At 40.8% G+C, this 12617-nt stretch overlaps 1 protein-coding gene across 5 annotated transcripts in view; it reads left to right on the top strand.

Moving 5' to 3' along the window:
* Positions 1 to 12617, top strand: part of hdac4 (histone deacetylase 4) — a 143313-nt gene that overhangs the window by 75450 nt on the left and 55246 nt on the right. For all 5 annotated transcript variants that reach the window (XM_061691208.1, XM_061691206.1, XM_061691205.1 and 2 more), the window contains 4 exons: positions 1867 to 1985; positions 11387 to 11515; positions 12170 to 12276; positions 12383 to 12502. In XM_061691208.1, coding sequence (XP_061547192.1) covers positions 1867 to 1985; positions 11387 to 11515; positions 12170 to 12276; positions 12383 to 12502 — 475 coding nt within the window. The remainder of the gene's footprint in view (positions 1 to 1866; positions 1986 to 11386; positions 11516 to 12169; positions 12277 to 12382; positions 12503 to 12617) is intronic.

The following is a 12617-nucleotide window of genomic DNA, read 5'->3' as shown; positions in this document are numbered from 1 at the left end:
TTGTTATGTTGACAGCGGTGACTCCGGAGCGGAAAAGGAAGGCGGACATGTTCGCTAGTGACGTAGATAAGCTTGAAAAATTAGAATGACCTGATTTCAGGTCTCTTGGCAGAAAAACATCTGTAGCTCAGGAATGTGTGGACGATTTCAATTCATATTTCACATGTTTACTGGGGCACCATAGAGCCAATATAAAATCCCAAATACTAGCAAAAGTTGGTTTGGCAAAATATGTCCCCTTTAAAACATTTCTCGTTAGAAAAAAAGAACATCTCCCTCTAGTGTTGGCCAACTCGTCTGTCTTTTCAATCTCCTTTCTAGTTCTCATTTTTGCTATGTATTCTTCTGCCATTTGTAGAGGAAGTTCGCCTCTTTAGCTGGTGAAGAGAGAGAGAGACAAATACTGCATGCAAGTAGTCTCATTTGTTTCTGCTCTATTCAACGTTGTTCTCCAGTCCACCCACACTGGTGTTCATAATGCTACGATTGACCTTGCAGATGGAGACCAGCTTTCTTTCTCGTTGTTGGATTTGTGCACATGAGTTAAGTCGGTCAGGTTGACAGTAAAATAAGTTCGCCAGCAGGGCTCCCATGGGTGTTTAAAATGTTTTAATTTTCAATTGTAATATTATGCTTTTTTTTTTCAACCACGACTTTAAACAGTTCCAGTTGTAAAAATAATAATAATAAATAAATAAATAAGTTAATAAAATGTCTCTGACATTTTTACGTAACAAAACACTATGTTAATATCCATTTTGGGTAGTCACTCGGTTTTGGGGGGGCGCTTCTCATGCAAATATACATTGCGGCTTTTGCTTCTATGACAACTTGGGGCAAAGCAAGGGCATTTTGTTTTCAAAACAGCGACTACAAACAAATCTAGTGAATTTTGGTGGTTTTATTGGAGATTTCTGGAGACTGAAACTGAGTGGATTCGCAAACGCACCTCACACATCTCATTGTTTATCAGTCTTAACCACTATTAAGAGTAAAAAAATATATTATGGAACACTCAGTGCTTACTAGTCTTACTACTTTTCATATGACTTGGCTTAAGCGGGGTACACAGACAGTATACCAATAATCGGGAGGAATTTGAGCATTTTCCCTTCCTTGCGTTCAAAGTCTAGATTCTTGGATAGCTCTAAAATATTATCCTGTGGTGTGGGGTGCGCTAAAAGTGATTTTACCTCACTGATGAGCACATACAGTACATGGTGATTCCCCCCCCTCATGTTTGGGATCTTCCACGTTAAAAATCCATCCATCCATCCATTTTCTGAGCCGCTTCTCCTCACTAGGGTCGCGGGCGTGCCGGAGCCTATCCCAGCTGTCATCGGGCAGGAGGCGGGGTACACGCTGAACTGGTTGCCAGCCAATCGCAGGGCACATAGAAACAAACAACCATTTGCACTCACAGTCATGCCTACGGGCAATTTAGAGTCTCCAATTAATGCATGTTTTTGGAATGTGGGAGGAAACCGGAATGCTCGGAGAAAACCCACGCAGGCACGGGGAGAACATGCAAACTCCACACTGGTGGGGCCAGGGATTGAACCCGGGTCCACAGAACTGTGAGGCTGACGCTCTAACCAATCGCCCACCGTGCCGACGTTAAAAATCAGTTAACATTTTAAAAATTGGTATGTGTACAGTGTGTGAGGCTGATCCTTTTTTTGGAATTGACTATTGCTTATTGTGCTGTCTGCCAGAATAGACATAGACATGATGTGCCTCTATACACAGACCTTGGAAAAGTATACAAATGCTGTATAAAACAAGCACCCATCAACTAAATTTGTGAGTGTTGCAGGTTTAGTGATCTTTTAATGTTTATTTTTTATTTTTTATTTTTTCCCCTAGGAAAACCCAACACAGTTCTCTGGATCAAAGCTCCCCTCCCCAGGCGGTAATGTCACCATACCCTCATGCAGTGCTGGGCACATACGACTCGAAAGATGACTTTCCATTACGCAAAACAGGTAATGAAGAGGGGTATCTCACATTGAGAGTACAGTGAATCTTGTAGGATAGGGACCAATCCCTGCTGCGAATAACGAAAATCTGTGAGAAATTGATTCCCCTCCTTAAAGGGATTTGTGATTGCCTATATAGTAGATGCCTCAAGAGTTGGTTTGCATTGATTTATTTACTGTGTTCTGCAACACCACAGATATCTAGTATGTACAAAATCCTGAACCCATGTTACATAAACAACTATCTTCAGTAGTTAAATTATTTAACACGAATAAGCAACCTATACATGAGGCACATCAATAAGATTAGCTAGCATACTTGTCTAAATAACACGCTAGGACAAGAGAAATCATTAAACTCACCTTTTGGCATCTGTACACAATGATTGTACGGGAATACAGAAAAATTGTAACAGCAAAGTAGACTATACAGGCTATTAGTAGCTGCATAGGAAGAGAAGCTAAAGCAAACTTTTCACTTTGACTGTTCCCTCAGATGAGGTGCATTCGGGACCACCACACAAAACAGGACACCTCACACACAAATGACATAACACCATGAATAAATTAGGCCTTTTATTTCTTTGTTTGAGCACAAAACGTTTTAGAAAGTTTTTCAGCGGATAACGGAGGAGGTTCCCTAAAAATCAGCGAATATCCTCAACATTATCCTGTTTGCCTTGTATGTGTTAGTAATTATTTTGATTGCATAGACCTTAGTAATTTCACTTTTAATGCTGTCCGTGAGGTTTTGGTAGTTTTGTTTCGGTATAATCTTAGCATGACTTGCAATACTGACAAATTGAAAAAGTGAAGGATTTTAAAGGCTGTTGGCATTTCCTTTTTTCCCACTGTGGCTGAGCGACTAATCGAGTTTACCCATTAATTCCATTTCATTGGTCAAGGTGATTCTTTTTAAATACATTTTCAAAATTGAAGGAACGTCCATATGGACATACACACATTACATTAATAACATGCCTGTGAACAAACAGGAGCTTATTTAACAAAGCAGTCAGTCAGTCATATTTGGTGACTTTATTGAATTTTCCGACCCCTCCAGCAACTATTTAAAAAAAAAAAAGAAAAGAAGCAACAAGTGAGTTTAATTACCATAAATAAAAAGGAAAACTTGTTCTGAACTATGTCATTTGCTTTTACTATAAGCGAGGGGAAAACACTTTTGTGAAAACAATTGGAGATTTTATTTTTAGGCCTTATCGCCCAGCCCTATTTTCTATTCATGTTGAGACAGATGCAGACAAACCTATTCAGTCCCACTCATCCACAGACGTCATAGACCAAGTTGTTCAACCTCAGTCCTTGCCTTTACGATACCACCTCCTCTCATGTCCCTCTGTCTGTGTCAAGTAAGGTCAGGTTGTGATTATTCACTCACTGTCAGCAGCTTCTTAAGTAATTCGGCTTGCTCCTCTGTGTTCTTTACATTGCCAGCAACTTGTTGTCATATTAAGTCAATTTACTCGTCTTTTAATTTCAGTTGTACATTGCTTGCCTTTCTGACTTTTGTTCATATTTTGTCCTTAGCATTTTCCTTTGCTTTTGATTAAAATCAGCAAAGGCCGATTATCGAATGCCTCAGAAAGATTATCCAGAGTGATTATTTTGTGGTGTGGGGTGTATTAAGAGTGTTTTTTTTTTTTTGTCCTGCTTAGGAAATTGCAGACCATAAATCACCTGTTCAGTATGTAAAGCGGTGATAATCGGACTGATTTTAAGCTACATTTTCTACCTTCCAATGAATGTCAGCGAAGGTCCGATTATCAGACAATTTAGAACAATAATCATGGGGTGTGTTTAGAGTAGACTAAGGTTCCGTTTCTCCCGGAATCGTTCAAATTTAAAAATTTCGGTTCCCAGTTTCGATGCCTATAGTCCGCCTGCCCAGAAGAAGAGGTGAGGAAAACCAACAAAGAAATGGCGAAAAACAACGAAGAAGAACGCACACGAAGACGTGCTTGTGCCCAACAGCAGCAGCGGCGAACAAAAGTGTGTCTTAACTTTGTTAAAATTAATGACCAGTCGCCTCAGTGCAACACTTGGAATAAGATTATATTGTGCAAAGGAGGCTTTCACGATGTGTAGCATCTGACGCGCTCCGAGCCTCAGCCTACACCGCGCGGAGCTTCAGGGAAGGCAACTTTCAGTCAACTGGGTGAGTAAAACAATAAAATACGTCTATGCCAACATTGAGACAGCTAACAAGGTAAACGGTTTGTTGCACTTTTGCACTGATGGCTTTTAGCGTTTATTTTAGTCTTCAAACCAACGTAAGAGCCGTTGACAGAAAAAAAAGCTTAACATTGTGCTAAAACTTCACCGTAGCAACTTTACATCACAATGTATTGGGACAAAATTCACATAAACGTTGTCGCACAATATCACAGACACTAACCTTGTGCCTCATCGGTGAAAATCGGGAAAGGAATCAACATTTTATAGAATTTGGTTCCATCCATTAAAAAAAATAAACTCACCGGTGCCATGTAAAGTTACTTTTCGTGCGAAAATGCTGAGTTACCCTTCAAAATAAAAGGCTACAAGCTCAAAACAGGAAATCAAGTTAAAACTTGCACATACAGTATAAACCATCTGATGTGATAAAACAGTCCCAAATAACTATTTTAACAATGCAATATTTAAGTTTTAGCTGAAACATTAATTAATGAATACTAAGTCAATTGGGTTATTTCCACACACAATGCCTTTTCGTTCATAGGTTTGATATTGATACTGGTTAAAAAAAACCCTGAGTCAAATTTTCATTTTAGTCTATACTGCTGTCTGCTAAGAAAATGGATGTTCATAATTTGGACACCCTTGATTTAAACCATGCAAACTTTTTTGACCCAGCCCCATAAAAGAATCGGAACCGAGAATCGTTTGGAACCGGAATCAAACTAAGGAACCGGGATTGGAATTGGAACCGGAATTGCACAAATTCAAACGGTGCCCAACTCTAGTTTAGAGTGTTTTTCTTTCTCACCTATCCGACAATTGTACATTAAACCAGTTCAACAAGGTCAACACCAAGGCCGGCAGATAGATGGTGACGATTAACGGAACTATAGCCAGTTAAGCTAAATGAGCTAATTTCTCGTAGTGCACAACTACTCTTTCTTCTTCTTTGTATTCTCTGGCAGTCGGAATGCTCAGTGGCACCCTACTGCCTCTAACAGGTCAGTCTTTCTACGATGACATATAGGCTATTGTTATTTTCTAGTACACCAAACTTTAAATGAATTGTAAGAACGCACATGGCAATTTCTTTCCTCGAGCATGCAGATTCTGTCATGTTTTAAAAATCAGGTGAAATTTAAAAAATCGGTACGTGTTTACCCCGCTACTAACTGTGCCAGTCTTTACTGTGCAGAAATATATAAAACATTGGTATGGGTCATGTGCGTCAATATAGATAAGATCAAATGGCTAGCGCTATGAATTTTGTTCAACAGGAAGTGAGGAACAGAGGACGCCACAGTTGTATGCTCCTCTGACGAGCCCGCTGTCAAGCATGACGTTTCTTTTTTGTTTTTTTTCTGCCCGTGGTGACCCATTTTAGAAATGTCCATGTGAATTATAGATATGCTGTGAATTATTTTCTGTCTAGTGAGCTCAGACATGCAGCAAAGTGCAACAGGCGCACATTGTCCAAATCTGTGAGAGGCTTTGCTATACTGGCTCTGAGCAAACAGAGAAGCACTTTGAATGCAATCCCAGGAAGTCCGTTTGGCCTGCATGGACAACGCAGCGCTCTCGGTCATTGTCACACTCCCACACACCCACATGCACACGCATTCACACGCACACAAACAAACATACGCACACACACACGCTTGTGACATTTTTGTGTTATTCATTGAAGAAATGCATTATGCGTCCCCTACTCTCAACAATCAGATCTGATAACTGCTACATGCTTGTTTCCGTATTGAAAGGGAACGTATTATGGGAAACTGTTTGATTACCCCTGCATCGAGTTTCTCCGAAGACTTGGAAGCAAGGCTGGGTGAAAATCGCCCACTTTGACTTTTTATGGACTAAAATGTCTGAGACACTATCATGTCAAAGCCAAAAAGCCAAGCAGAGCTATAGTGAGTTTTGTTTGACGCACAGATTAGCTTTAGCTGACAGTTGTCATGGTAACAAAATGTAAATAAATTGGCCCAGCTATGTTTGGGGCAGGGTGAGCAGTTGGCTCATTTTAATGCGAGAGGTCCACCTCCTCATAACAGGATGATTTCAGCAAGACCAATTTTTTTTTAAAAAGAGTGTGTACAGTGTTCTATCATTCTTCATCTTTTGGGCATTTTTACAAAATCATGTCACAAAAATGTCACTATAATATGAATACTGGTTAGCACATCTGCCTCGCAGTTCACGGTTCAAATCCGGCCCCGCGTGTGTGGTGTTTGCATGTTCTCCCCGTGCCTGCGTGGGTTTTCTTCAAGGTTTCCTCCCACATCCCAAAAACATGCATGGTAGGTTAATTGGAGACTCTTAACTTGTCCGTAGGTGTGAATGTGAGTGTGAATGGTTGTTTGTTTATGTGTGCCCTGCGATTAGCTAGCGACCAGTTCAGGGTGTGTACCACCTCTCGCCCAAAGATAGCTGGGATAGGCTCCAGCACGCCCGCGACCCTAGTGAGGATAAGCGGTATGGAAAATGGATGAATGGATGGATACTAGAGCCTCTGTCTCATTGTTGATGAACACTCAGGCCTACCACTCTACTTAATTCTATTGGTAATGATTCAAGTCAAGTTTATTTGTATAGCCCTTTATCACAAAAGAGTCTGAAAGGGCTTCACAGGCCCACAGATGGCAATTATTGACAACATCCCCTAATCTAAACCCCCCAATCGGGAAAGGAAAAACTCAAAACCCCATTTTGGGAAAAAAGAAACCTTGAGAAGGGACCGCAGTGATGATGATGGTGATACTTGGAGAGCTATTTTAACACCTTAAAGAAATAGTTAGATCTCCAAGTATCACCATGGTACTTGGTGTAAAAAGTTTGAGAATGGCTAGTTTAAGGCATAGAACATTTACATTTTGTATATATCATATCTTACAGCACTATTGTAGGCGTTTGTAATAGTGGTGATAATGGATTTTAAAATATGCACAATAGCCATCATGCATTGCTTTCTTATTGATATTAAAGTATTTATAATGTAAATGAGAAAGACACCACTTTTTTTTCTTCTCCACCCACCACATTTGTTTACCATAATGGGCTTTGTAAACGGCCCGTAATGGATGCCGCTCATTTGAACAGTGTCAGGTCACGAGAAGGCCTACTTGTCAAGATCAGAGGGAAAATGTCAGCCAGCTCTTTGGAGCGCCCTTGTTTACAACTACGACATGCACCCACAGGAGGCATGGCTATTTCTGTAATCGTTAGGTTTAAAGAAAAGACTATATAAACTAAAAGCAACAAGGTGATAAGGAAGCAGACTGGATTCAGTTGGATGGTTAGCGTCAATGTTACTTGAAGAAATGTGCGTGAGACAGATATATCTGAGTTGTCTAAATGAATTGCCTACATATTGCCGATGTTTCTGGGAATTGGACTGATGTATTTCAGCAAAAATATTGATTAGTACACATCTTCCTGCTTCTTTTCTTTGAAAAACCTGCATGACTCAACCTGCGTGACTCGAGCAGCGAAAGCAGGTCTCACAATTTTTCCAAACAAACTGGTCAATATGTTTTGTCTAATAGAAGAAATTTCCTTCCTCGTTGTTGAGGTATTAAGGGTCTAATCATGTCATCATGGTAGAATTATTATCAAATGCGAGAGTCCGTAAATGTTTTTCTTTGAAGCGAACTTTCATCATGTTTTTGCACTGCCATACACAATTTGGACCTGGTCAAATCCGCTGTGCATCGTGAAAATGTTTCTCATAAGATTTGATTTTGATCTTGAAGGATGAAGTGGTGCAAGGGATTAAAGAGCTAGATTTCTCTGTTTTTTTTGTCAGAAAGCTGTGTTTTTGGTGAAACCAACCCATGGTCTACTAATTACTAAAGAATGGAGAAAGCTAGAAACAAAAATGTTTTTTTCTGCTGAAAGAAAAGAGCCTACTCTTTCTTTTGGTAGTTTTTGTATTGTCATAGAACACAATATTCTGTGGGTCTTGAAAGATAAGTCAAAATGGTCTGAAACGGGCGGCACGGTGGTTCAATCCCCGGCCCCACCTGTGTGGAGTTTGCATGTTCTCCCCGTGCCTGCGTGGGTTTTCTCCGGGCACTCCGGTTTCCCCACATCCCAAAAACATGCGTGGTAGGTTAATTGACAACTCTAAGTTGCCCGTGGGTGTGAATGTGAGTGTGAATGGTTGTTTGTTTCTATGTGCCATGCGATTGGCTGGCAACCAGTTCAGGGTGTACCCCGCCTCCTGCCTGATGATAGCTGGGATGGGCTCCAGCACGCCCGCGACCCTAGTGAGGAGAAGCGGCTCAGAAAATGGATGGATGAGTCTGAAACGGCTGAGAATATGGGGAACTGTGCTTTGAAAACAAACGGCTGCCAGTGAATGAATTCGTAATTGTCTGTGTTTATAGTGTGAGGTTCAGTCCATTGAGAAGATTGGTTGCTGCCATTAGTAATAAACCCGTAAAGTGGAGGAATAGGACAGTCAACCTGAAATAATGTGGAAAATTCCATATTTGCTTCATGTGTTATTTTTAGAAAAAGTATTGCTAAGATTGAAAAAAAATGAAGAGGAGAGAAAGTTATGCCAAGAGCAAGGGAGAGGGAGGGAATTAGCGCAAGAGACGAATGGAGGTGAGTAAAAGCGCCAATGTCAGCAGTAAAAGCAGTCTGGGCCCTGTTCACCGAGAGAGTGGGTTTTGCACGTGTGCACACTGGTCTGCTTTTGCCCACTCGGCATTAACAACCGTCAAAGTCACTGCGCCCTGAGACCAGCACACTCGTGGCTGCAAGCGCCTCCCTTGACCTCTCGTTAATCCTCCACTTCTCTTTCTTTGTCGCTTTTTTCTCCCCCTGCACTCCATTTTGTCCATGCCTTTATTGCGAAGGATGCACAAATTGAACATTGACTCTTTCCTCGCCGATCCACTCTCAAGCCATCCCTCCTCTTCTACCAATAAGTGTGCCCCAATAAATTTTTGTATCCTTTATCCCGAGTTTTTGTGGTTTATTTGTTTGTCATTTTTCCTTTTTAGTTTCATACAATTTGACCAGTGTAATGATCAACTTCAGCAAATTGTAGCATTGCATATTGTAGGGGCTAAAGTCAGGTCTGATGCAAAGATAAATGTAGCATCATGGTAATGAATATTTTAAAATGAGAGAGAACTACCTAATAGGCGTTGAATGACTAAAGGCTTTTTGTGGTCGACTATGATGTGATGAAAGTCGAATAGAAGTTACTTTTGGGCGCCACGGACCTGTTTCACATAAACACATATTTTGTCAGAACCAAATAAAAACAAATTATTCATAATACAACTCACCTTTACACTGAATGTAGTTGTTGAAATTAGTGGGAGGCTGTGAGCCCTGTACATGTTTCTGTTCAATAAACTGTCTGGTCTCATCTTATGTTTCATAACATACCACGTTGTAAGACGGGACATATTGGAGCCAGGCTAAAAAAAACAAAAAAAACCAAGCATTTCTCTGTTTAACTGTTTCTTTTTTTACATGTGCTTTTATTGTATTTGAGCATAGTACGGCCGTATGCCATCCTGCGTCCTGTTTTCTGACATAGTGTTGTAAAGTGACATGTTTTTCTCTTTTTTTCTCTCGCATTTTGGACATAACATTTTGACGATGAAGATGGAACTTCACTTCGCCTCGCGGCCCTCGTTCCTCGAGGCCAGTCGCGTAGTCCCGCTAGTCTGAATATTTCAAGATTAGCGACAATGAGAATAGCCGAAGCAAGCGAGGCTAACCGCTATTCTCATCCACCACCATCTTATTTTCGTACTTTCGTACCCACGCAGATCTATGAAGACTGTGTCGCTTTGTTGACTGGACATTTTGCTGCTCCGCAGAGCGTTATAGTCCGGCAACGTCAGCATACAGGCGAGTTGAAAGTCCTCTGAAAGTTTGTCGATTGTAAGACGAGATGCCAAAACACGTGATTAGCGATTAGTAGACTTTAAGTTGTAAATATTGATGCGGAATAGTAAAGTCGATTTGTTGACTTGTCGACTGATTGGTTCAACCCCTACTACCTTATCAAACCTTTCTGCACAGAGAAATACAGTATGAAAACATACTGTCTTATGTATTTATTCCACAATATCAAAGTGTTCCCAGGTGTTTTAACCAACAGGTCTGGGATATGCCTTTGTCAAAATATTGCAAGGATCAAGAATTTTGCACATATTTTACTCCTTAATATTTTGTCTTACTGAAATTAGCCTGTTTGGATGGGGAGGCCCAGTCTCATGAAAGTGAGGCAGTGGTCACCCTGTCCCATATACTGCTGGATATACTGGAGTCAAGTCAAGTTTATTTGTATAGCCCTTAATCACAAAAGAGTCTCAAAGGGAGGATTTTATTACCGTGATAACCAGTCTAAAAAAGTGAGCCCCCCACAAGACAGCACGGATTGTATTATCCCTTGTGGAGGCGGAACTTCATTACCATGCCGCTGAATTATACTTGTGAATTAGTGTGGCAGATCTGTGCATGTAGTGCATGAAGCAGACACTTCACCAATTTCACAGAGCAATCAAGTATGTGCCGCTTATCGGAAGATAACGCTGTTCAATAACGCTAATCTGTGCATCCACCAAAAAGTCAGTGCAACTCGGCTTACCGTTTGGCTTTAGCGCTTTTTGTCTACTTGACATACCTACAGGACATTACAAATGCAATGACAGTACTTTTAACTTCATAAATAGCTTCATTTATATGAATGAGTTCGGTTGAACTTGAAGTGTGTGACGTTCATAGCGCTCTTAGATGAGTCAAAAGAGCCAACTCTTTCTCTGAAAGTAGAAGGATCTATGAGATACAAGTCTGTGGGAAGAGCTTTAAGGTCAAACATTTTTTAAATGGCCCGAGTCAAGTAATTAAGCAGAAGGAAGCTGCCAGAGGAGAGAAGAAAGCTCTTACTGTTTGGACTTTTCTGGCAGAGGGTAAAAAAGGCAAGACTGGCCAGCATCCACCATAACAGCTGTACAGTAGGCCAACACAAAGTATTTTTCCTCCAACTACCATAGCCTCTAGTCACACACATAACCTCAACATAAAGACATTTCTGTGTCATTTAAGGGACATTTGGAGCTTAACAAATTTCTCAAGAGGGGGGAGGGGGCTCCATTTAAAATCACAAATGTTTTGCCCCAAATTTCACTCGTGTTTAGCGGCTGTGGTTAATTCCGTCCTTGTGTTCCTTCAAGCCTCTGAACCCAACCTGAAGCTTCGCTCCCGACTAAAGCAGAAGGTGACGGAGCGCCGAAGCAGCCCCCTCCTCCGCAGGAAAGACGGCCCTTTCCCCACAGCAAAGAAACGCTCCTTGGATATTGCCGGTGAGTGGATTGAAACTGCATGGTTTAAGTGACACAATTCCAATGTTTTGCTCTTGAGTGGGTGGCACAGTTGAACGAAATCCTAACCTTGAGCCAGAACAGAATCAGCAACATCATAATCTGCTTTTTTTATCGTTTATATTAGCTTGATAAAAAAATCAATTCCACCTTAATGCTGCTCTTGTATTTGTTCTCAATTTGTTGTTTGTTTGTATATCATAAATGTGATCGTTTAAGTGTTAACATTGCCTTTGTGATGTGTTTGTTATTATTACTAATAACTCTGACTTACTATGAGCTGTACTATGCGCTGTAATATCTTATTGAGAAAAAGTTAGATATTTTAACTGACAATAGGATTACTTGTCTAATGACAAAAAACTTGCTTCTCAAGATCATCTTTCTTTTTAGGCTAAAAGTAAGAACAATTTCCTACTAACAAGTCTTTTTCACTGAGAAATCTGTGCTGGGTGCATGTCGTTTCATGTGTTCTCTTAATTTAAACATAGCGATATTGGATATTTGTCACTTGAAATGTACATGGAAATATACAGTCTAAAAAAAATCAGACGTAGGCATTAAATTGCATTCCAGCCTCAACGTTGCGTTAAAGCCATGTAAAAAGAATACAAAATTGCTTCGTCTTTCTTCCAGACTCTGCATGCAGCAGTGCCCCAGGCTCTGGTCCCAGCTCCCCCAACAACAGCTCCAGTAATATCCCTCATGAGAATGGCGTTCCCATCTCCAGCAGCCCAGGAGAGGTAACAACATGATCACTCACTGATGTGTGAATAAATGTACAGAGTATAGGAAACATGCTTAACCCATTCATGTGTGCCATAATAAAGTCTACATGTCCCCATTCAGACGTCCCTGCTTCAGCGGCTGGTTTCAAGAGATGGTTCCGTCCCCCATCTTTCACTTTACACCTCCCCTTCTCTGCCCAACATTACCCTGGGGCTGCCAGCCACATGTCCTGGAGGCAATGTGAGTACACGTGCAATATTATAGAATACAGTGTTTGTCACAACACAGCAAAGCATCAACACCATGCATCTAGCATGTACACAATCAAGAACCCATGTTACATAACGACTGTATC

This window comes from Phycodurus eques, chromosome 12 (genome assembly GCF_024500275.1).
Source record: "Phycodurus eques isolate BA_2022a chromosome 12, UOR_Pequ_1.1, whole genome shotgun sequence".
NCBI lineage: Eukaryota > Metazoa > Chordata > Actinopteri > Syngnathiformes > Syngnathidae > Phycodurus > Phycodurus eques.
Note: the sequence above shows the minus strand (reverse complement) of the source record. Positions and strands in the feature narration are given on the sequence as shown.